Source organism: Prosopis cineraria, unplaced genomic scaffold (genome assembly GCF_029017545.1).
Source record: "Prosopis cineraria cultivar Desert tree isolate PC_DT_omini unplaced genomic scaffold, ASM2901754v1 PC5, whole genome shotgun sequence".
Taxonomy (NCBI): domain Eukaryota; kingdom Viridiplantae; phylum Streptophyta; class Magnoliopsida; order Fabales; family Fabaceae; genus Prosopis; species Prosopis cineraria.
The window spans coordinates 10,896,792-10,923,457 of record NW_026555336.1 but is presented as its reverse complement, the minus strand read 5'-3'; the positions used below and the strand labels follow the sequence as shown (position 1 = coordinate 10,923,457).

The following is a 26,666-nucleotide window of genomic DNA, read 5'->3' as shown; positions in this document are numbered from 1 at the left end:
ACAAAAGGATATTATTTTCAGACCTGAATCGACTTGGAGGGTCATATAGGTTGAACCATCATCAGAAGAAGAAAGTGGTTTGGTTCAACCATTTGACCTGTTATGATAGTTGATCTCGATTGGCCCACTTTGACCCAGGCAATTCTTGAAGATTTGGAGGAAAAACTCGAGACTCAGAGCGGTTGAACCGCTTTGATCTATTTTTTAATATGTATGTATGCATGCATGCATGTATGTATGTAAATATTATTTTTTATTTAATTATTATGTTACTGGTTTAACCACCTACCTAACCAGTTAAATCATCTTGCTAACTGATATTTTCTATTCATTGTTTGGTCCAGTTTTTAAAACATTGCAAAAAGATAGCCATAACTACAATAAGAAGGAAATCATCTTGCTAACTGATCTTATGTGAAAATGTGAATGCCAAAGAAGTGAACCCAGTAAGCTGAGTAAGAAATACTTTTAAACCTCCCTTCATTCAAACTTGCAAAGGAGCTGGTGGAATATGGAGCATGATTTTGATTTGTGAGGAAAAGATAATCCATTGTTTCTTAGAAAATAATGGAGGTTTGTAAACAGTTGTATTCTCTTGAATCAACTAACAAAGATGAAAACTTGGTAAACAAAACACCCAAACTAGTAGCTTTGTAATATGGGTCGCTAAGTGGCTTCAAGAAACTGAGACCCATTGATTGATCGCGCAAAAGTTAAAGTAAAACTGTGTGCACATGTTCAAACCTAAATAACACATTTCATAGCTGTAATTTGACATAAATTCTATCACGTAAATTTTCAATTAAATGATTCTTTTAATGATCATCAATATAAAATATAAAAAATATTAACAAGTTAATCTTAAACTAATAATCGTGATTTCACCTAAAAATTGAGATATAGTAATTAGAGAAAATGTCAATCAGGGACCCAAAAGAATATTAATAACAATTATAGACTCTAAATTATTAAAATTTCAATAACAAACTATGGTTCATACTTGTAATAAATTATTTTTATTGATTAACTTGAGATTCAAAATGAACTTTTGTAAATTTTTAACTAATGCTATCAAGAGTCTTAAGTATCTTTTGATGATTTTTCAAACAATAGCAAAAAATCACAAGTGATTAGCTTAATATTTACCATTAACATTCTTAAATTTTTAACTGATATTATAAATAATCTAAAGCGTATGTTGTAGATTTCCTAAGAAATTTATCTTTATATTGATAGCTAAAAATTATAAGTGATTAGCTTAAGATTTATAATTGATTCTCATAAATTTTTAACTTATATTACAAATAATCATAAGTGTATTTTTTTTTTTTCCTAGCAATTTATTTATATATTGAAAATAAAAAATTGAGATTGACAATTGATTCACATAAATTTATTTGTGTATTTCCAACTAACATTACAAATATTTTGTTGATTTTCAACTTATTATTCATATTGTTTTAATTATAAGTAAGAACCATGCTCTATTATTGAAATTTTAATTAGAGTTTGTAATTATCATTAATATTTTCATGATTCCCTAATTTTCATTTTCCCTAATAATTAATCAAGTAAAAAAATTAAATATTTATTTTTATATACTTAATTAATATACTTTTATTTAATTGAATTAAGATAAGTTAATATTAATGTGTTAATAATATAAATAACAATAGTTTATTATAGAATAAGTAATCTATAAAAATTCTCTCTCCCTCTCACACATATATATCTTAATTTAATTAGAAGTAAATATATTAAATGTACAAGATTTTCCTATTAATAAATCAATCAAGATGGAAAGACAAACCACTAATCAAGTAAGGCAAGCGATGATGGGCCCATAGACATCATTTTGATTTGACCAGATCTTCTGGCAAGTTGATTGCTTTTCTTTAAGAGAACCGCATTTAGGATCAAATTACTTCCTCCATCTTTGTATATAAAATATTTTTAATTAAATTAAAAAAATTAATAAAAGTTAATTATTCAATTAAAAATATAATAATATTTTAATTTTACTCTTAATTATTATAAATAAAAAATTAATTTTTTTAAATTAAATTAATGAGAGTACTTATCTTTTTCTCTTTTCAATTTAATAAGAATATAATGATACATTCATTAAAAATATACTAATAATTTTTTATATTTAAATATAAAAAAAGTTTTTAAAAACTTTTTATATATAGGAATGGAGGGAGTAAGATATATATTATATATATATATATATATACATATTTTGGCCAAAATCAATTAAGATATATGTGGAAAAGAATGAATAAATTTTGAAAATTTTCTCTGCAAGCTTAAAAGTATCATTTACAATTATATTTTTCATTGAAATTACCAAGTTACCCTTATAGAGTCAGCTACCCTGACCGCATTTTCTTCTTTCAACCTTCTATCTCTTCCTCTTCCAACAACTATGGGCTAGAGTCAACCACAAGCTTTTCTCAAATTCTACTGTTGTAGAGTGGTAAGTACCACGCTCCGTTGACAGGATAAGCAGTACGTTTGCCCCCAGTCTTGTAACAATTTTGTAGATTCTCTCTCAGTCTCACTCTGCATTTTCTCTCATGGAAGAGAAAATAATAGAGAAAATTTTAAAGAAGGATAAGAGATATGATATAATTACTAGTAAATCTCAAAAAATTCTAAAATTTTAGTTTAGTCAAGAGAGATAAAAGTAAAAATAATTTCAATTGTGAAAAAATATTAAAATACTCTTTACTAATTATACAAAATTATTAGTTATTAATTTTTTTATTTCACTTATTAATATATTAATATAAGTTGCAAATTACATGAGTTGACGTGTCAATAATTATATAAGACTTAACATAAGTTGTTTAATCATAAGCAACAACATTAATTGTTAAATTGCTAACTTTATTTATTAATTTACTAATATCATTTGTAAATTACTGATAGGTTTTTTAATTTATATGCTAACATTAGTTATAAATTATTGACAGAACTTGTAATTTACAACTGATATTAGTAAATTAATAAATCAATTTAGCAAATTAACCACTCATGTTATTGTTTGTTTGACAAACGGATGTAATTTATAAGTAATATTGATAAATTAACAAGTAAAGTAATAAAATTAACCAATGATTCTACATAACAAGTAAATGATACTTTAGTCTTTTCACATTTAAAATTATTTTCACTTTTGTCCCTTGTATGAAACTGAAATTTTAGAATTTTTTAAAATTTACTAATACTTATGTCACATTCCTAATCCTTATTTAAAATTCTCCAAAATAATAATACCCACTACAAATTGTTGGTTAGTATGTGCAGATCCAATGATTCCCACAAACAAAACTCTTCATTTTTAGTCTTAACCTGCTACATTGGCACAATTTAGCCAACCACCTAACCCTAAGAAAGTATTATCCTTCTTCTTTGCCTCTTGACTTTACTTACTAACCAAATCCAACAACAACAATTATCAATCATGTCAATCATTTTTCCTTCCAAAGCAACTTTACTTCCATGTTCTCTCTTCCTTCCTCCAGCTTTATAGATCCTGTTATATCTTTTCTGAATTTTCTTTTTTGGCTAATATATTTTTAGAAAGAGAGAGCTTTTCTTCCAGCTTTGTATCCAATTAACCTGATCTTGTTTGAAGCAATGGAAGCACCAAATGTTTCTTGGTCTTTTGTCCCTCTTTGACCTACACCCCAACTGAGTTTCTTGCTTGTTCTCTAAATTTCTACAAGCTCTTCCTTGTTAGACTCTGTTTCTAGGAATTTGTGGTTCCGTCTTGTGCTGCCTTCTTTGGAGTTTATGTGGGTGTTGCACTAACAAAGTAATTATTCTCTGCCAGCGACGATGGCAATACTTCGGGCCTATCAATGTTGGAATAGGAAGAGAAAAAAGGATGGGTGAGGAGGAAGTAGAGAAGAAGAAAATGCAAATTTGGTAGTGGCTTATTATGCAAGGGTAACTTAGTAATTTTAATAAGAAACATAATTACAAATGAGATCACGAGCAAAAAAATTTCAAAATCCATTGAATATTCCTTGCCAATATCTTCATTTTGAGTTTTGATTTTGGAAGAATGACAAATACGTTTCAAGAGGACCAATTAATTCAAATTAGGTCCCAACCAATTTTAAAATGCCAAACTTTATGAATTTGTAAGTTTAGCTCTCAATTTTACAATTTTATTGTAATGAATTTACAACTTGTATTCCAAATTTTAATAGAAAAAATAAATGTATTTATTTTTCAACCATGTTAAAATCTAAAAAATAAGTTTCACATTTATCACAACGAAGTTACAAAATTGAGAGCTAAACTTGAAAATCCCTAGAGTTTGGTAGTTTGAAATTGATTGGAACCTAATTTAAATTAATTGATTGTTTAGGATCTATCTATCACTCGCCCTTTAATTTTTCCATTTTCTCCCTTCCCATCACTTCCTTTGCCTGGCTGTTGACAAAGAGAGACTAAGATATAATGATCTTTCTACAATTTTATTTAATTATTAAGATCTTAAAATATTTTCAAAAACTTACACTTTAGTCTAATTTTTAATGTAAACAAGATACTTTTTTAAAAATAATAAAATATTTTATTTATTAATTGAAATAATATATAAGATTTATGCAAATATGTGCTTGAAATATAATTCTAGTCAAAAAGTTATGCATTTGGAATTCGATAAATTACTAAATAAATAAGTTTATCTTTTAAATATGATTAGAAAAAGTTCAAAATGTATGAACTAAATTTTTTTATATACCTCAGTAATTTTAAATCAATTTCTTAAAGAAAGTATTTTAGTCCAAAATATGTTAATTAATAGTCTAGTAACGATTGGTTTGATGACATTGGAATCTTAAAAATAAATAAAAATATTATGTTATGTAACTTTAAATTTTTTGAGACAGGTAACACCCAATTTTTCAGAACTTTAATTTCTTTCCCCAAAAATATGATTATGAACTAGTAATAAAGAATTAGGTTAAGAATCATTTTTGCTCTCAAATTATTCACTTAGGATTTGTAGGTGTCCTGAACTCGATCTTAGATCAAAATGCCCTTGAACGTTTAAAAATGCACTCATTTCTACTTTACCGTTAAAGTGTTTTGACAATAAATGTACATGTAGCATCCAAGTGGATGCCAATCAAAAATTAATAAGATCACTTTTGTCTCAAAGTATTCGCTTAGGGGCATTTGGTATCCCAAACTCAATTTTGAGTCATTTCCCACCTTAAATGTTAAGAAACCTAATCACTCGTGTCAAGTCGTGAATGCGCCAAAAACAAACGTTAATTTAAGTTAATGGGTCCCCCACATTTGTACACATGGAATTCAAGTAGATGCACAATCAAAAACTAATTAAAAAAAATTCCCATCTCAAATCATAGTCAGCAATTAATTATATTTTTTAAAAATTCCTCCATATGTACACTTGATAGCCTGACTCAAATTTCTTATTTTAGAAAAAAAATTACTCTCCCTCTCTCAATATCAACAACTTACCTTCCCTGCACTATTTTAATCCCAAAACCTAGCTTAGATGTAGACAACCACTTGCTCTCTCACACAACAACTATAAGCCTCAATTGCCAAGATTGAGGGCTAGCGCTTGTCAAGTGTACATGTGGAGGAAATTTTTTAAAAAAATCTAAGTCAGATTGTCAAGTGTATATATGAAATATTTTTTTAATTTAATTTTTTTATTGTAATATGAGATTGGATTTTTTTTTAAAAAAATTTGACTAGGCATCTATCTCTGGTGTATTTGTAACATCCCAAATTTTTAATCTTGCATTAATTACTGATTACGGAATGATTTAGTGATTTAATGTGAGATTAGTATTCTAGATAGTAAAGTGTTATTTTGACTCATTGATATGTTATATGAGTAAATATGAGTGGAAAAATGAAGTCCTAAAGTAGAGCATGTGAGTATAGTAAGGATTACCCTCACTGTGCCATGCACCGAGGTAGAGGATGGATGCACCGTGGTGCATGGTGCAGAATGGCTTCATGTGTCACTCGTGAAAATAGAAAAGGAAATAAGGAAAAAGGGGTCAGGCATGGAGAAGGTGCCAACCTTTGCTATAGCATTGAGTTTTGGGAGAATGGACAATGTTTTCAACTTGTTACTTATCGGGTAAGTCTCGTACTACCTTAACCATCAATTCTACCCTATTTCTTGTTTTCACTAGTGAGAAATTAAATTTAAAAATTTTAAGAAGATGATCTCTTATCCTATAATAATAAAAAGGTTCTCCAAAACTAAACTAGTACTTTGTGACTGGTTTGAATTGGAATGATAAAGCTATAAAGCAATAAGTATAATTTGACCTAGTTTAGAGAGAGAGTGGTGAGAGAAATCTGGCTAGGTAAAGGTTTAAGCTTGTATAGAGTGGTAATTAGTCATAATGCACATGAGTGAGTGTAAATAGAGGAAACGATAGTGATTAGGTGCTTAAGTATTATAATTGGCACTTTTTGTCAATGGTGAAATTGACCCTGGGTGCCTAAATCATGTAGATTCTTGCATGCAATGAGCTGAATAACTAAAGAAGCTCGAATAGGGTTGTAGAACACAAGTAATCCTTTCTATTAAGTAAAAGGGTTGAGGTAACCATATAATTTATTATGTTTGTTAACTATTATAACTATGTAGAAGTAATGGTATAATTGTGGTTTTGATAGTTTTTATGCATGGTTTTGCATTGTGAATGATTTTAACATGAAATTATATTTGTAAAAGGAAAGTTTAATGATTTCTAACTTTATTTGACATGTGTGTGTGTGTTATGAAAGTGTGGAATGGTGATAAATTGTGTAAAGAAAATGATCATAAGGGATGGGAGTTCACCCAGGATATGTGGGGATGTGTGTGTGGAGATGTGAGTGAAAAATTTATATGATCAGGCTAACACCATGGGACATCCGGTATAGTATTATATAGGTTGGTACCATGAGTAATCTAGTATAGCATATATTAGGACCGTTACCATGGGACATTTGAATAGTCTGGCAACTCCCTAGTACTTAAGATGCGGTTAGAAGTCAATAACACCTCTCTCACAAGTGTGTAAAGAGGGAAACTATAGTCCATAGATAGGATGAATTACTTTTGGCTGGATGTTTCTACCACTAAAAGTGTGTTTCAGTCAATAAGTCATTGATCCAATAGAGCTTATGGTTTCATGTTGAGGAGCATTAGAGGTTCATTGACTAGATGATCATACTAGTGTGGTATTTACATAGATATGCTTTAAAAAGAGGAAATTTCTATATACCTTGATATATAATTGCTATTATTCTAATTTTGTCACTTTGGCATGGTTGTCTGTGATAATAGACATTGAATGAACTATATTAGTTATTGAGATTTTTATCTCACCTACGGTTATTTATATCTTTCAAGTTCTGGTAGTGGTGGTGCAAAAGAAAAAGACATAGGCTAAGTTGATACCTCTTACTAAGCCTTTCTATAAGAATTGGTGTAATGAAGTTGTATATTATTAGTTTTGAACTTGTGTATAAGTTGCCTTAGGAATTAAGTACATGTACATAATGTTATGAATATTGTGTTTTGGTGGTTTTGGTTTCCTAGCCATGTGTATATGTGTGAATGATGGAATGATAGAGTGGGCTAGTGGATGAATGTGAATATGTGTGGATATGAGATATACTTGATGTGTATAGGAAAGATTTGGCCTTGTATGAGATTGAGAATGAAAAATGAAATTTTTCCCAAATGTGTGATATGCGTGGTTTATAGGCAAATCATGTGTATGCATGGTATAATGTGTATAAGATTGGTCAATCAGGTATACATTGTCTATTTGGATATGGTCAAGCCTCTAAAAGCAGCTAATAACATACAATTTCAATTGGTGATGCTCAAGTGGCAAATTTTTACATAAAAAATGGTCAAAATGCACTTGGGTGTTCAATTTATAAATGAGATATTGGATTGAAATGAAACTAGTATCCTTAGTTAGATCATGAAACAAGCTTCGTGTGGACATTTGAATCACCCTAATTAGACATCAAATGTGGAAATACATTCGAAGTTCACACTAGAAATTACTAAATGAAAGCATTATCAGGTGTGTGTGCCCCAGTGCATGTATCCACATGTCACGATGCATGACATAAAGTGGGCAGCTGTGGTCTCTGTGCCACATGCCGTGGCATATATGGCCCCTATTTTGACTTGATTTGGTTTAAATTGCATACGTTTTCTTATTGATTTAGGAGTTCTATTGCACAATGCTTCTGCTATGTATTATTTTACCAACTAGTTTTATTATTATATGATTTTTGAAAGTTTTATATTAAGATCCCATGATTTTTAAAGTTAATTATTTTGATTCATAGTTATGTGGATGGTTGTATGGTAATATCAATGAGGGCATTATAGTTTTAATGGTAGGAAACATGTCATTAGATTTTTTAAGGCCTGTTTGTTTAAAATTAAAAATAAATAATTTTTGGGTAGTTTAGATATTTTACAAAATGAGATTTATTTTGTTGAGATTTTATAAAAAAACAGACATTATTTTATGTTTGGTTACAATAAAAAAAGATCATTAGTTAGTTATTTTTTAATTTTATGATATCTTTCTTGATTTTTGTTTTATAAATAAACATCATAAAAATTGAAAAAAATAGATTTTTTTCAAAAAAAAGTGGTTTTTTCATGAAATAAGCTAAAACAAATGGGCCCTTAATGTTTAAGGGAAAAATAATCCAACATCAAGTTTAGGACATTAGTTGTCCCTAATGTTGTGTTTGGTAGGAGAGAAAAGTAGGGAAAAATGAAAAGTGGGGGGTAAAGACATTTTCTCCTACTTGACCAAGGATAGACAAATGAAACGAAAAGAAAATTGGAAGGAAAATAAAATATGGGATTCATATATTTTTATCTCCAACTTTTCTTTCTAAATATAAGAAGATTTTGGAGAGACAAAATTAATTTTCAAATTTACAATTTTTTTGTTTCTTACCTATTACCTCCCCATATTTTCATCATAATTTTCCCTTTACTTTAGAATTTAGATTATTATATATTTAATAATTTAAGAAATTAAAATTAAAATTGGGCAAAATAAGTTTTTTTTTGCTACCATTAGATTAGTGAATCTACAATTATATTTTTATGTAATTAGTAATATATAATAAAAATCATATAACACAATTGTAGAAAGTGACATCTACATTGATTAAGATTGATTATCTACATCGGTTTTGTAGATAAGACTAGTATAGGTAACTTGTCATTATCTACACCGGTTAAAAAAATAATGGGTGTAGATATTATATATATCTACATCAGTTTTCCATCAGGTGTGGAAAAAAAATTAAAGAATTTATAAAAAATTTTACTTAAAAATTAATATCTACACTGGTTATATTGTAACCGGTGTAGATAAGATAGATATCTACACCAGTTATAGTCATAACCGGTGAAGATATATTTGTTAAAAAAATATCACATTCATGTCTTTCATTTACCCCCAGCCCTGTTAGGCTGAAATTTAATTAAAACTTGCAATCTAATTAAATTTAAAATAGCCAAACAACCAGACAGATCCAATATAATCAAATATTGATCAATTGAAATGAATTGTTAAACATTTACATTTCCTTTCACACAAAACTATACAAGTACACAATTAAACATCAAATGAATTGTCAAACGTGAACCACACAATCCTATATAACTACACTAATTTTTTCTACAACTATATAACTTACTCTTCTAAAGGATGATTGTTGTGATAGTCTAATAGGAATAGTCCCTAATGTCTTCTAATTTCTTGGATTTTGATTCAAGAAATGGAGACGAATCATTTAACATATGAAAAATAAACAAAATTAACTTAGCAATTTCTAAGTAAACAAAAAATAGACAACATCTAAAATTAGATTTACCTTTTCAATGAACTCAATCAAGCCAGTTGTGATGATATTATATGCGTGTCTCAACACATAAAAGCTGCACAAGTTAGTAGGGGGTTGATGATGGCTCTATAAAAATAGCACAACATTGTCAAAATTATATTAAAAAAACTCTATCATCAAAATTACATAGAATAAAAACATGTGTAACATCCTAAGACTTCAAATCTAGAAAAGTTGATTAATTAAGGGATAAATTAGTTAAAAATATGATTAATTTATTTAATTATATTTTTGGGTTGCTAATTGAATTTTTAGGTCATATTTGGCTTTAAATTGAGATAGGATGAAAGTTGGATCAAGTCGGGTGGCATTGGAGGTAGCAAAATCAATATTTTGCTCGCTGTGTCGTGAGCCACGGCTTTCATGGCATGCACTATAGCGCACGACACAGTAGGCAACTTAAAATTTCTCAAATCATCATAAATTGACAGATTTTGGGGTGGAAAACCTAGAACACGAAGGGAGCAACTTTGGGCACTACTAGGGCATTATTTTAGGAAGATTTTGAAGATAATTTGAGCCTTCAAACTCTTGAGTAAGTTTCCTACCCTTCTCCTCTACCTTTTCATATAATTTTCCATGGGATTTGGAAGAGTGAGAATTTGGTCTGATTGGATTAAGCCATGAGTCAATGTTTTGAAGGTTTCTATTAACTCTAAAGGTTTAATTTAGGTTTATTGATCTTGGATATATGGTAATAGGAAGCTACTTTCTTGTTTGGTGAATTTTGGATCAAGCTCTAACTTGATCATAGGGTGTTGAAGTGTGATAAGTTGAGATATTAAGTTTTATGTTGTGATAGAGTAGAAAGAGGCTTAAAGGGATTGTGTGAACAAATTATAATCTTAAAATGTCTTTGTTAAGAATATGAGTGAGAAGTGGGAGAATTGGGAGGTTATTATTAGCTAATAGTGCTTATGTTAATTGAAAATTAACATATAGTACTTGTTGATGTAGACTGTGGAGTGGGAAAACTTACCTTGACACAAGAAAAGAATTAGTACCATGGGTAACCCTTTTAGTAACAAAAGGTTGAGGTAACTAGATAATTTGCATTATTTATTACCTTGTATAAGTTATTCTCAAGTTGCTTTTCTATTATTTGTAGAGTATATATGTCTAAATTCTTTAAAGGTTAACTATTTTAGAAAATAAGTGGAGCATTGGTTTGGAAAATTCTATATTTTTGAAGTAAATGGTAAGATTTGTTATATTTATTTAGAAAGTTGTTTATGCATGGTTAAGTGGAGATATGTAGTGAATTGTGGCATATTAGAGGGTGGGAGGTCACCCTAGTAGTGTTAGTGAAGATTAAGTCCATATGCACTACTGGTACCTTAGGACGTCAGGTGCAGCACTTACTCTCCTTAGTGCCCAAAAATGGGTGTGGTGTTGGAGACTTACTCTCTTAATACCCAAAAGGGTGCGAAGTTGGAGAATATGCTCCTTAGCATCCGTAGGAAGCAGTGTTGGAGTAACGACACCCTAATTACTTGTAATGGGGGAACCAATAGTTTCAAAAGTGGTTTAGGACACCTTGGCCAGATAGTCCTAACATGGATGGTGAGTTTGGGAACCATATATGTGGTTTGGTTCTGTGAAATAGCCTATCGGTTTGGTCGAGAGTATTGAAGGACCGGATAGATAGGGATCATGCATGTAATTTGTGGTGATTTTATATATTGTGCTTATTTTACTTGATTTAAGGCTTGTCTATAACTTGGCTTATTAATCAATAGTATAGATTATCTTAGTTACTGAGATTTTTATCTCACCCCGTGGTTATTATTTTACAGGTTCTACTAGCGAGACTGAGCCATGGAGGGAATTGGGCAAGGGCTAGCATACTTGCTACATTCTTATTGTAAAGCTCGATTTCATTTTGAGTCGTGTATATAAACTTATATGAATGATATTATATGTTGCCAACTAGGAATGCATATCATTTTGATTGGTTGCACTTGTTTCATACTATGTTATTTTTGTATTTTAGCCCAATATGGTATGTGATGTGAATATGTAGGAATTTTTGGTGATGGGCTAAAATACTAATACAAGTACAAGGAATGTTTTATCTATATGGTAACAATGTAATTGTAATGTATTATGTGGCAATAGAAGCCAAATAGTGCATGTAGTGTTGATTGTGTGTTTTGGTTGTATTAGGTGAAATGGCCATTGAGTGGCTAAATTTTGTATTGGCTATGTTTTTGTGTGTTTGATTAGTCACTCAAGTGTATTTTAGTCCATTGGACTTAGTTCAAGCCTTACAATGGGTTAATGGTATAAGTTATGAGTTTTGGGTACTTGGATGGTTGAAAATTTCTTTAAAAACTGACTTTTGCATTTAAGTGTCTAAAATTCTCATACGGTGTTGTATCGTAATGAAACTTAGTTAGCTTATTGAATAAGCTTCACGTAGGCACTTGAATCACTCCAACCAGACATCGAATGCAAAAATGGCCTTCATTCGAAGTTCGTTCAGAAAAGCTGTCATGACAGTATTGCTATCATGGACACGTGCGCCACAGTGCATGATACAGCAAGTGAACTTCGCTTTCTGTGCCATATGCCATGGCACATAGACCAAAAATACTAAAAATGACATTTTTAGCCCTGTTTTGAAGTGGTTTGCTTCCTAAAACTTTTCCATACTTCCAATACCTTTATAAATCATTAAGTTTAAGCTCAAACTATCAATTTAAAGGGTTTTTTATGGGATCTCAATTATTCCACAATTATTTTTAAAAGATTATTAGTTTTAGCCCTTATATGGATAATGTGAGCTTAGGAGCAATTCTTGCTCCTAATTATGATTGTTTGTTGTGATTATGTAGTGAATTTCAGTAATGTCAAGGTAGACATTACAGTTTGGTATCAGTTTCTTAGGTTATGAGATCTGGTTGTGCTAATGTGTCTATTGCATTCATTCTCATTAGTTGGCAACTTTATGTACACAACTGTTTCCCTTTGTCTCGTTTCCTTTATTTCCTACTAATTCCCCTTTTTTACTTGATTTCTTCCTTGGGAGGGGAGAAAAATGGTTAGAAGAAGTACTCGAAATGCTGGTAATTTACTAGAGAATGATAGGCCTATACTAGAGGTACAGCCAGAGAAACAAGTGGAACAACAACAAAGGTCCTAAGATAATGATGCAATTCTAAAAGAATTGCAAGATATGATGAGGAATATTCAGAGAACTGTACAAGACCACGACACTTTGCTCCATAATAGAGGTCATGAGGAGGAACAAAGGAGACAAGAGGAAGCTCATGAGAGCAGATCGGAACCATCTCATGGTTCTGGTAGTAGACCTAGATCGTCTGGGACGAGAGCAGATGGAGATGTTCAAGGGATGGCTATTAATCGAGCATGAAGGACTTTCTCTCGGTTTAACCCTCCAACCTTTAATGGAACTATGAAGGAAGGAGAAGTGGAGAAATGGATAGAGAGAGTTGAGACCATCTTTGAGGTGGTACCGTGCTCTACGAAACAGAAGGTGATTATAGCCATAGTATATCTTGTTGAAGATGATAAACACTGGTGGAATTTTGCAAGACCAGTTGATGGATGCCAGCTAACATGGGAACAATTCAAGAAAATGTTCTTTGATCATCATTTTCCTCCAACATTTATAGATGAGAAAGAGGCCGAGTTTCATGCATTTCGGCAAGGAGATCTTGATGAGGAAGCATTTATCCAGAAGTTTAATTAGCTATTAAAATTTTCTTCTTATTTGAATGAGACCAATGATAGTGAGTGGAAGGCCAAGAGGCTTTTGGAAAAGATGAGGCCTGAATATAGACAATAAATTGCTCTACTAGGAGTAACCACATATGGTGACATGTGTAATCGGCTCCGAATTGCAACAAGAAGCAGAAAAGAGATGAGATAGTCATGGGAGGTTCTCATCCTCCCTAAGCCCTTCTGGAGGACTCTCTAAGACGGGTTATAGTCTGAGTAGTTCTGCAATACTGGGCAAGAAGAGTTTTGTTAGAGGATTACACACTCAGGTAACATTTCAGAGGGGCAGATTTAGGAGTTCTGGTGTTCCACAACCATCCCAATGGGCTTCTAATATGCCTACCCCAACCTTGAGTACAACTCGACCACCACTATATGCTAAGTGTGGGCGGTCACATCCTGGGAGGTGCTGGGGATGTTTTAAATGTAGGAAACCTAGCCATTTGGCAAGACAATACCCTAAGGGAAGAGTGGAGATGGCAGAGTAGAGATCTATCATTCTAAGATGAGTCTATACACTATCTCAGGAGGAGGCAAGAGCATCGCCAAACTTGATAAAAGGTATTATTTCTATCTGCGAGCAAAAAATTGAAGCATTGTTTGATTCCAGTGCTACACATTTGTTTATTTCATAAGAATGTGTAGAGAGGTTGGGACTTCCTTTACATGAATTGCCTTATATGATTAAAGTGTCTATGCCGTTTGGGTTATCTGATATGACTAGTAAAGCATGTTTAAATGTAGAAGTGAGGTTTGAAAATCATTCGACCACCCTAGATTTGATCTGAATTCCTATGAAGGGTTTGGACATGATTATCGATATGGATTGGTTGATGGCAAATAATTCCACCTTGGATTGTACTAGGAAGATAGTTTTTTTACCGATACATACTATACCGGTTAATATTCCTAGCGAGTCTATGTTCTTATTAGTGGTGCAAGTAGAAAAACTTACACTAGTACAAAAATAACTTTTTACAGTGGTTAAAAATGACTTTTTACAGCAGTTAAACAAGCGATGTTGTTCTTAGGGGTGTAGAAAGTCTCTCTTTTTACATCAGTTATAAACCCAATGTAAAAACTAATATTTTTACATCAGTTATAAAATCAATGTTGAAAATTATATACAAGAAAATAAAAAAATTACTTTAACTTTTAACACCGGTTGGGCTTCCAACCGATGTTAAAAGTCCACTTTTAACACCGGTTGGCATCCCAACCGATGTTAAAAGTGGACTTTTGACACTCCATTATCATAGCAAATTCCATTATCCTAACCTTAACACCGGTTGGCATCCCAACAGCATTTTTCTTAGCAAATTCCAAAAATTCTTTCACCCCATTATCATACTTGTCACTCGTTCGTCTAGCATTCATCCAACTATGATCCATGTGTCACCTCCTAAAGAATATAACTAATGTTATTACCTTCAAACTATTTCAAGAAACTAAATTCCTAATTAATTTAAGATTTGAAAAAATTTCGGCAAAGTGTCCCCTGAAAATTTGATCTCCTAAAACTTTTAAAAAAATTTACAAGAGAAAATTGATAATTTTAAACCAAATAAATGATCACATGCAATAACCTGAGGCCTTATGAAGCCACTAACAGCACTCCCAGCAACAATCAATATCATTAAAAACTAAATTTAAACAATTTAGATGAAAGAATGGATTCAAAAAAAATTTCGACAGTCTCCCCTAAAAATTGGACTTCCCAATAGTTTTAAAAAATTTTACACGAGAAAATTAACAATTTTAAATCAAATAAATGATCACATGCAATAATCTGAGGCCTTACAAAGCCACTAACAGCACTCCTAGCAACAATTAATATCATTAAAAATTAAATTTAAACAATTTAGATGAAAGAATAAATTCAAAAAAAAAATTCGATAGAGTCTCCCCTAAAAATTGGACTTCCCAACAGTTTTAGAAAATTTTACATGAGAAAATTAATAATTTTAAACCAAATAAATGATCACATGCAATAATCTGAGGCCTTATGAAGCCACTAACAGCACTCCCAGCAACAATCAATATTATTAAAAACTAAATTTAAGCATTATAAAATTTAAAAATTCATATTCAACACATACCTGAGTGGCAGCAACAACGGCTCAGCACTAAGAGAGTGAAAAGGGGAGAAGGAGTGGTGGCAGGGCAGAGGCATTGAGAAAGGAGGGTAGGGAGAGGGGAAGGGGGCAGTGAGGGAAGGGGTGGGTGACAAGGAGAGGGAGACGAGAAGGAAGGGGTGGCTAAGGGAGGGGGAGACGACGAGGAGGGGCGGCAACGGGGGTCGGAAAGGGCGGTGGAGTAAAGCGGCAACAGGGGGAGGACGACAAGAAGGAGGAAGCAACTGAAGAAGGAGCAAATGAATGGAGGAAGAAGACATTAAGAAGGAGGGGAAATTTAAAAATATTTTCTACACTGGGTGGTGGTCCACCCAGTGTAAAAAGTGTCCAAAACTTCACTTCCACCTAGTGTAAAAAGTGTCCAAAACTTCACTTTTTACATCGGGTGCATGGCCACCCAGTGTAGAAACCATACTTTTTACACCAGATGGTGGTCCACCCAGTGTAAAAAGTGTCTAAAACTTCAACATAATTACAAAAATGCCATCACCTATATTTTTTACACTATTTGCCTTCTAATAGGTGTAAAAGGTACCCTGTAAATTTCATATTTTATACTAGTGTGATACAATAAGGGTGTATGGCTTATATGGTTTTCTTTTTAGTGCATGGGGTCTATGATGGAAATATTACTAAGATTGGGGTAGTGAATGAATTCCCTGAGGTATTTAAGGATGATATGTCTAGTTTGCCTCCAGAAAGGGAAGTAGAATTCACTATAGACCTAGTGCCAGGAACTAAAACAATCTCAAAGGCACCATACCGAATGTCACCAATGGAGTTAGCTGAGTTGAAGAAGCAGATAGAGGAGTTACTTGAAAAAGGATTTATTAGACCTAGTGTGTCACCTTGGGGATCACCTGTGCTATTTATTAAGAAGAAGGACGGTAGGTTACGGCTCTGTATTGATTATAGACATTTGAATAAGGTGATGGTGAAGAACAAATATCCTTTACTGAGGGATTGATGATTTGTTAGATCAATTGGTAGGAGCTTCGGTGTTCTCAAAAATTAAGTTGAGGTCATGATGCCATCAATTGAGAGTGCGCTTGGAGGATGTGCCCAAGATAGCTTTCCATACCAGATATGGGCATTATAAGTTTCTGGTCATGCCATTTAGGTTAATAAATGCACATGCGATTTTCATGGACTACATGAACCACATATTTAGGCCTTACCTGGATCAGTTTGTAGTGGTATTTATTGATGACATTTTGATATATTCTAAAAATGAGGAGCAGAATGCCAAGCATTTAAGGATTGTGCTATAAATTTTGAAGGACTATAGCTTCGAATTTGAACACCATCCGGGGAAAGCAAATGTGGTTGCAGATGCCTTAAGTCGAAAGTCATTGCATGTTGCTTATCTAATGGTGCAAGAGCATAAATTGCTGGAATCCTACTTGGATATTCATCATGACTCACTGAAATTTACTTTGTGTAGTCTACATTCCACAGAGATTACCAATGAGTTTTAGAGAGTTAAGGACACAGCTTGAAGATGAGTATCTGTTGAAAATTTGAGAAGATGTAAAGGAAAGGCGAACCATAGACTTTGGTTTCAGTGATGATGGATATGTTTTATATCAAGATCGGGTTTATGTACCAGATGAGGGTGATTTGAGAAAGAAAATTTTGAATGAGGCATATAAGAGTAAATATACAATTCACCCTGGAGCAACTAAGATGTACCAGGATATGAAGCGGTATTGGTGGTGGCTTGGAATGAAAAGGGATGTTATAGATTTTGTTCCTCAGTGTTTAATTTGTCAAAAGGTTAAAATTGAGCATTAGAGACTAGCAAGAACCTTACAACCACTAGAGATACTGAAGTAGAAGTAGGATAGTATATCTATGGATTTTAACATCTTCTTAAACTTCTTGAAAGTGGCATTTTGACCGCTCGTGGATCCGACCTCATGCTACTAAGCGTCTCTCCAGATCATCCACATATAAGAAGCATAGCTTATCAAGCTCAGGGGCCGGGTCATCCTTTGAAGGAATCAAAACAATGTTACTCCCTTTAGTACTTAGATGACAAGCTAGAGAGTGGGATATCGAGACACTTAGATCCTTATTTGAGTTCACCATCATTACTATTTCCTCCTTCATCTTTTACCACCTAGCTTTAAGGGTAGCCTTTGCCTCTGTCCTTGCCTCTTCCCTTGACTAAGCCAATAGCGCATTCATCTCTTCTCTAGTCACGAGTCCTGAAGAATGGGATTGACAAGGTGGTCTAAATACATCTCTTATGCTCACCTCTGATACAAATCCCCTAACACGTCCAAGATGATCTAGTTTCCTCGTAGCAATGGTTAGGATGTCATTTCTTCCTTCTGGAATGAATAATCCATCGGATTGTTTTTGCTTAAGCTCATCCTTTAACATGCAAATACCAAACAATTAGTAATATTTTATATTTAAAATAAATATAGAGAGGAAAATTGATATACTTATAATTTTTTGAGCAAAGTTACAAACATGCTTGCTTGAAAAGGACCCATCCTTCTTTTGGTAAGCATGGATCCATCTCTCATCGTGATATATTGGAGATAGTAGAGACAGCAAAATAGAAGGATCAGATTGAGCTTGTTCTTCCCTCTTCCTCCTCTTAGCATCTATCAATTCTTTATCGGTCAACGCATAATCACCACAAGATTTCGTTTAAGGACAATTATTGATCCTTCTAATTTCTTGAGCCTTTCTCCTTCTTTCCTATAAATTTGAACTCTTAAAATATCCATAATTTAAGAAAAACAATGATATATAACTTAAATAAATAATAAAGAATAATTAAATTAAAACAAACTAACTCACCATAGCATTTGGCGTAGTCCTAAGCCTAAAGAATTCATCAAAAGTATCTGGTTTTAAAAATGTATACTTGACACAAGGATCAGGCCAAGGCTACCCTTTTGACATCTCGACATGCGTAAATCTTTTAGCTAATGATGTCTTGAAACCCCTCCAATGATCGTAGGCCCAGGTCATCAACCGATGCTTAAAGTTTGCATCGTTCGGGACATCATAGGTGACCTACAATATATGCCATTAAAATAGTTAGTGATATTAATAATTAGTGATAAAAAAGTGATAAAAGTGCTCATATTAATGGCATCCCAAATCTGTTCCTTAACATGTTCGGGGACATCGGCCCATGTGGGTATCAATATTCAACTTGCTGCAGGCTTGGAGGCTTGCAAAATTGGTATACTTGGCTGTGTTAGGCTCGATTGGCTTCCATTTGCTATCAAACTGGATCAAAATCCTTTTACTTCTTCTTTGACTCAAAGCCAATTCTCTCAATCGTGTTCCACTTCTAGGTCTCCTTGTTCGTGTAGATTGGCTGCTACACACAATCTGGGTTTGGTCTCTGATTGTAAGCACACCCTCATCACTAGTAGTAGACACAATTGGAGTAGTAAAAGGGTCAGGTTGTCCCTGATTAATGCCCTGATCCTCCACAATCCTATTTAGACAATAAACAAAATTCATAAGTGATCAATAAATTGAATAAATTAATTAATAAATAAATCAAACACAATGATAAATATATTTTTATGGTAAAAGAAATAATTAATTAAATAATCAAACACAATGATAAATAAATAGCTAACTTTTAAGATAGTTTTAAATAGTGATATTCTCTCATATTCCTTTACAGTGTTCATCTCTTGTACCATGTTCATCATCCACTTTATCTTCAACATTCAGTATAGGAAAGCCTATTTAGAAGGAATGATTCTTAGAAATATCAAAATTTGGGGCAATCCTTCTCATCAATATTAACCTCCCTTTTTCCTTCAAGAGCCACTAACCATCTTTCATTTCTTGGACCTATGACATAAAACACTTGTTTTGCTTGGTCTGCCATAGTAAAAGGTTTATTGCCAAAACTTAAAGTATTCAGATTGACCAATGTAAATCCTAACCTATCCTGATGAAAACCATTTTTCACATCAACCTACTTGCATTTGAAAATAGTCAACTTTCTAGATCTCTTCAATAACCCCGTAATAAGGCATGGATGCGAACAAAGGATTCAAGTCTTTCCTACTTGAGAAGTGCATTCTTGAGGCCACTAGTGTAACAACACTGTTTTGCACATTACTCCTATTGTTTAAAGACTTCGTGTAGAACAAATACCTATTAATATCAAATGTAGTCTAGCATATAACATCACATTCAAGACCTTATCCCAGCCCTTTAACAATATCAGAAACACAATCTTCATTCTTAACCTTCTATTTCAACCACTTTGCAAAAGTACTATTATACTCCCTAATTAGTCTTTGCTCATTCATCCTAATTCAACTACTTTGCTCCCTTACAAGTTCTTTATGCACATTTATGTATTATTGAACTTGATCAACATTATTCAAAATGTGTAAGTGTGCTTGTTGCAATTTATGAGGATCTACGGTATTCACAGATATGCCATATCTTTGACATCACATTGTCACAACCCAACGGGTCGTACATTATTCAAGTAATCTTGATAAAATTCCATCACTTCTTTAGAGACATATTTTTGAACAATTTATGCTTCAGGACGATGTGAACTCTTCACATACCCTTTTAAGACTTTTATTATTCTTTCAATTGGGTACATCCATTGTAAATGAATAGGACTGCACAACTTTATCTCTCTCACTAAATGAATAATTAAATGTATCATAATGTCAAAAAATGATAGAATAAAGAGCTTTTTATGTTGGCACATGATAAGATATGCTTCATTTTCTAGTTCATCTAATTCTTCAATGTCATAGACTTTATGACATATAGAATTAAAGAAAAAGCAAATTCTGGTTATGATGTTTCTTAATTCATCTTTCTAGAAGCCTCGAATAGCCACTAGTAGTGGTTATTACATTAAGACATGACAATCATGAGACTTAAGGCCTACAAATTTTGAATCCTTTATTGATACAAGCTTTTTAAAATCTAAAGAATACCCTGAGGGCACTTTCATGCTGTATAAGCAGTCATAAAAGCTTCTTTTCTCATCCTTGCATAAAGTATGCTCAGCCGAGGGACAATAAGTCCTCTTACCATTTGGCCTTGGATGTAAGTCCTCTTTAATTTTCATATTCACAAAATGCAATCTTACCTTCACACTCTTCTTGGACTTGCCCAGTATGTCGAGAAGTGTTCCAATAATACTATCACACACATTCTTCTCTACATGCATGACATCAATATAATGCCTTATATCAAGATAACACTAATAAGGAAAGTCAAACAAGATAAACCTCTTTTTCCAAATATTTTTTCACTACTCTTTATAATTTTACCAAATGTAACATTGACGTCTTTCACTAATTGATAAACTTGCTCTCCTGTCAATGGCTTTAGGGCAATTTCATGCTCTTGCCTACTAAAAAAAACTTTCCTCATTTTATGATAATGGTGACCCTCTTCAAGAAGTCTTTTATGGTCAAAACAAACTACCTTTTTTCTATGATAAAGTTGATGATAGCATGTATTTGCTTTACAAATCAGACATGCTTTATGCCCCTTAACGTTATTTCATATGTAGGAAAATCATTTATGGTATAAAAGATCATTGTGTGCAGCTTGAATACCTCTTTTAATTTACATTGAACACATCTACAACTATGTTCTATAGCTTTTTTAAGTCTTTGATCAAGGGTCTTAGGTAAACATCAATGTCATTCCTCAGTTGTTTTGGTCCCAAAATGAACATAAACAACATGATATACTTGCATTGTATGCACAATATAGGAGATAAGTTGTAAATTATCAAGAGAACGGGCCATGAACTATGTATGCTATTGAGGCTACCATAAAGATTCATGCTATCCATACTAAGTCTAAACCTAAGGTTCTTTAGATCACTGCCAAACTCGAGGAACAATTTGTCAATTTTCTTCCATTGTTATAAATTAGCTAGATGTTGGAGCTTTCCATCAAAAATTTTCTTATCTGCACGCCATCTCAAAATCTTTGCATCCTATTCATTAGCAAATAATCGATTAAACCTTGGTATAATTGGAAGATACTAGAGCACCTTCACAATATCTTTGTTCTCTTTGTACCTTTGCATCTCACATATCAGACACTTCTGCTTTTCTTTATGTTCTTTCCTAGACAATATGCAGTCATTTAAGCATGAATGTATTTTCATAAACTCCATGCCGAGTAGGCATAGAATTTTCTTCACCTTACAATAATGAACTGGTAACACATTTTCCTTTAGAAGTATTAATTTCAATAACTCCAGCATTTCTGTGAAGCTCTTATCATTCCATCCAAATCTAGCTTTCAAGTTCACCAATTCCAACACTGCTTTCAACAAACTATATTCCTCACACCCTAGGTATAAAGGTGTATTTGCATCACTACACATATTATTATACACCGGGGATTGCACAAAGGCCTCTTTACCTACTTCACAAATCATGTCCTCCAACCGATCAACCATATCATCATTATCATTATCATTATCAACATTGACATCCTGCACTTGAGATGTACTCAGTATTCGCAAGTTTAATCTTTTACCATGCCATATCTATACTCTATAACTTTTGAAAAATCCTTCACAAATTAAGTGTTTGTATATCTTATCTACACTTAGCTGCCTCTCATTCAAATAGTCCCTACAAGGACAATAAAACGTCTCGCTATCATTTTTAGAATTGCTCCGAGCAAATTCCAAAAACTCCTTAACCCCATTAGCATACTCTAGGCTTGTCCGTTTGGCATCTATCCAACTATGGTCCATGTTTAATTTGTCTTCCTAAAACATTATAAAATTCATAGATTATTACTAAATCCATCAGGATAAGGCCAAACAATGAGTTACATATTAAAAAATAAGAAATAAGCATGATAACACAATAATTTCTATTTTTTTGAGAATATTTGTTAGAGTTAGCTTCCCTCCTATCTAATAAGATAGGAGGGAAGCTAACTCTATATCTTTTGGCCCTTTCCATATAAAGGAAAAGGAAAAACAATAAGTTTTAAAATTTTTTTGACAAAATCTCCCCTAAAAGTTGAATTTTCCAATAAATTTACAATTAAAAATATAAGAAGAAAATAATATTGTTTAAAGAAAATAAAGTCGCATGCAATGCCTAATGGCCCTAGACCTCTACCAGCACTCTACCGGCGTACAAAAAATAAATTGGTAATGCAATCACAATAGTTTATTATAACTAGGAAGATGAAAAGCTAATACAATTTATAGTGCTTCATATATACCATATATATGTGTATATACACACACACACACAGAGATTATATAAACATTGGTATTCAAGCAAGACCTAGACCTTCCTAAGTTTCAACATAAAGATTAAACCACCTAAATCCTAAATTTCAATCCTTAATGCACCTAATATACTTGATTACTCCAATCCAACTCTCCTATGCATTTTAACAAACGCCTTGTGGTCATTAGGAAACCAACTATATTATTAAGCTTCTTACTCTTCTAATCTCTTACTCAACAATTCCTAAACTTTTATGTAAATTTGTTATGTTGCCCAAACTCGTGGCTTTATCAAAAATCCATTCAAACAAAACTAAATTTCTACCTTTACCTTTACTAAATTTATAATATATAGAAGTATGTAATAGGAACACCTACCTCATATAAACTCTTGTCTCGCCAATTTCAGTTTTTGTTAAACTCCTACTACTCTCCTACTTCATGTACAATAGCTGATGAATCAAAGGAAAAGAACTATATTATAATTAATTTTTTTTTACTTAATCCAAAAAGACACGCACATGCCAAGAAAAGAGAAGGAAGGAAGAAATTTTGAACTTACACGCCATAGTTTCTGTCAGCAACAACGTAGAACAAAGGGGAAGAAAAAGATTCTGACAATGCAAACATAACAAGGGAAGAAGAATTGCTCAAGTTGAACAAAGGAGGAAGATCTATGATAGGAATAAACAAATAGGCTATGCGCACCAAAGAGAGAAAGGAAAGAATAGAGGAAGATGTTGAACGAGATTGAAGAAAAGAGAAAAGAAACCCTTGCTATGCAGTGGCAAAAATCAATAACAAGAAGCTCCCAAACCAAACATCGCATTGACTCTTTCCAACAATTTGATCGAGATATATCAGAAAATAACAACTTATATGAAGCAAACCTAGAAGAAGCAAATTTACACTATTAGTGATAGAGTAATGAGCTAATAGTCTCTCAAGTGCTAGGAAATTCTTTCAAAAATTTTCCCTCCAACATGGAAATGAGAAAATGAGAAAGGGAAAAAAGATGCGGATCGAAATATTTTTGTCTGCATAGAGGGATGACGTTTTAGAACCGAAGGAGATAAGGTTTCAAATTAGTTTCATTTGCACCATTTTATTTTCCACCAAAATTTTAAAACAACTTTAGAAAATGGAAATTAAAACTTAAAAATATCTACATCAGTTATTAGGAATACCCAATGTAGATACATAAAATTAAAAATAAAAAACATAATAATTAATATCTACACCAGTTATAATGTATACCCGATGTAGATATGTTACAATGAAAAAGTAAAAAAATTATAAAATATATCTACACTGGTTATTCTAATAACCGGTGTAGATATTAACGCAACTTCAATATTTTTATGAAAATGCTATTGCCTCTTTTTTTTTCTATACTGTATGCATAATAATTGGTGTAGACATGGGGGTTAGTTCTACTTTTTTGTACTAGTGTGAATAATATGTTAAAATATTAACTTCTATTATATATAAATATTTTTCTACAAATAGTAAGGTTATTATTGTCCATATAAAATTAACAATTTTTCTTTCCTCCCATTTTTTCTCACTCAGCCTACCAAAAAGAGAGAAAATTACATCACTTCATTTTTCTCTTTTCTCTATTTTCTCTCATCACATTTTCTCTTATTTGGTTTGGAAATTAGTACTCAATGTTCTCTTAATCAAACTCATGTCTAGCAAGGAACACTACTACTACAAAAAAGGCCATATTGAACAGTTATTTTTGCTTATATTAGATGGTTATGAACTATTTAATATGCCCCTGTCATATATTGGAAATACAAATGTTACATGATTATTACAACCATCCAATATTACACTATTTGATGGCTCAACAACAGTCCAATATGTTGTTACACATATTGGATGGTTATAGACTACAACCATCTAATATACTATATTATATTGAAACATATCATGATATATTGGACGGTTGTGGTGTTGCAATTTTTTTTAATAATAAGACAGTTGTATTTGTAGCAGCCCTTGCAATAATACATTGTAGATGTAATATAACTAGTCCAGTCTAATCCAAAGTTATACTAAACTAATAATTTCATTAAAAACCAAAATTTTTTGCTATATAATTGATCAATTTAATAGTAAAACAAAATTGTTTGCTACAATAAATCATAATTATTCTAACTTATAATCTAAATGAGAAAAACTAAGCTAAAAAATGTTGAGCTCGCTTATTTTTGGCCCACAATTGGAAAATGTACTCACACCATTCTTCAATGACTTTGTTTATATGATAGTTCCATAATCCTTCACTGTATGAATCAGGATAATACTACAATAATGTGATATGACAATATAGTTAATTACTTTAGCGAATTAAAATTCATAATCACATATAATTGAAGTTGAATAACATACATACTATGGCAAGGATTAGGCTCAACTGGTGAGTGATGATGTCTTTAAGAAATCTCATCACGCATTATCCCACAATCCTTGCTATATGATATTTGTTGTGGGCACTGTATAGAAAAATTAATAAACATGTTATTGAATTAATTAGAAAATTAGTATTAATTGTTTAAATTAGTAGTGATAAGTACCTTTATTATCTTCCAATTAGTATAGGCTAGATCATAGGACTTGTAACATAATGGTACAGGAAAGTTCTTTTGGGTGTGATAAAGCACCACGACCTTGATAAAAAAGAAATAAGTTGAAGTTAAAAATTCAAAATGATAAAAAAAATTTAAAAGTTAATTAAAATAAAAAATTACATATTAAATAATTCTATCATATTAGGTCTATTATCTGGCTACCCACTAACAGAGTCTAAATAGTAAAACTTTACAGTTTTAATAGTAGCCGGCATAATGCCGATCATCATCTAGTGGCTCCAAAAATAATTTTATGGCACATGTAATAAAATTTAGAAAGAAAAGATAAATTAAATTGATAAGGATACCATAAAACTCACCCTTGCACATAAGGTATCAACAATAATGTCCCCACAATAGGGTTCTTTGCCTTGAAGTATTTTGTTAATGCCCTAGCTTGGCTGTGCCTGAAAGCACATTTTCATTTGTTCACTTATTTTCTTTTAAAACCAAAAATCATCCTAATATGTATAGAGCACAACCTAGGTCGAATCCCCTAGTGAGTTGGATTAAAAATTGATTAAGAATGGCTATCAAATGTGCTATAAATGACAATGAAATTTGGTTTGATTAATTTTATAAAAAAAATAAATTAAAATCCTAACTAATGTTTATGCAATTTTTGGCTTTAAAAGAAAATGAGTGAACAAATGAAAATGTATTTTTAATAATGAACAAAAGTGATCCCAAGGAGTATGATGGTGAAGAAATCCTCATTCAAGAATTAAATTGCTAAGAAAATACACTCATTAGCCAAGTGTAATTCAAGACTATCCCAAACATAGATAACAAAGTCACACACGCAAGCCTAACCATTAATACTCATGTAATGAACTAAATTAGCGTCATTAAGCTCTCAATGTGTTATTGGTTGATTAATTGTCTTAGAATAGTGCCTAAAACAATGCCTAACCAAGAATTAATTCTAAATTAATCTCAATTAGA

General features: G+C 32.0%; 1 protein-coding gene and 2 long non-coding RNA genes across 3 annotated transcripts; all 3 read right to left on the bottom strand.

Moving 5' to 3' along the window:
* Nucleotides 1-2,366: 2,366 nt before the first annotated feature.
* On the bottom strand, nucleotides 2,367-17,356 carry LOC129310513 (uncharacterized). Its single transcript, XM_054952369.1, has 3 exons — nucleotides 15,804-17,356; nucleotides 9,931-9,994; nucleotides 2,367-2,565 (listed from the first exon to the last, which is right to left on the bottom strand). The coding sequence occupies exons 1-3, from the start codon at nucleotides 16,097-16,099 to the stop codon at nucleotides 2,464-2,466; spliced, it is 462 nt and encodes a 153-aa protein (XP_054808344.1). The 5' UTR covers nucleotides 16,100-17,356; the 3' UTR covers nucleotides 2,367-2,463.
* Nucleotides 17,357-17,566: 210 nt separating this feature from the next.
* On the bottom strand, nucleotides 17,567-18,877 carry LOC129310656 (uncharacterized). Its single transcript, XR_008593163.1, has 3 exons — nucleotides 18,657-18,877; nucleotides 18,321-18,554; nucleotides 17,567-18,218 (listed from the first exon to the last, which is right to left on the bottom strand). It is a non-coding gene; the product is annotated as an uncharacterized LOC129310656 (long non-coding RNA).
* Nucleotides 18,878-25,496: 6,619 nt separating this feature from the next.
* LOC129310624 (uncharacterized) lies at nucleotides 25,497-26,246 on the bottom strand. Its single transcript, XR_008593156.1, has 3 exons — nucleotides 26,042-26,246; nucleotides 25,668-25,760; nucleotides 25,497-25,586 (listed from the first exon to the last, which is right to left on the bottom strand). It is a non-coding gene; the product is annotated as an uncharacterized LOC129310624 (long non-coding RNA).
* Nucleotides 26,247-26,666: the final 420 nt, after the last annotated feature.

Coding starts and splice junctions, on each gene's coding strand:
- LOC129310513 (XM_054952369.1), bottom strand. CDS start 16,099: ATGTCTTCTTCCTCCATTCATTTGCTCCTTCTTCAGTTGCTTCCTCCT. Junction 9,995..15,803: donor CCGTTGTTGCTGCCACTCAG/GTATGTGTTGAA, acceptor TAACTTGTGCAG/CTTTTATGTGTTGAGACACG. Junction 2,566..9,930: donor TGATTGAGTTCATTGAAAAG/GTAAATCTAATT, acceptor GAGAAAATGCAG/AGTGAGACTGAGAGAGAATC.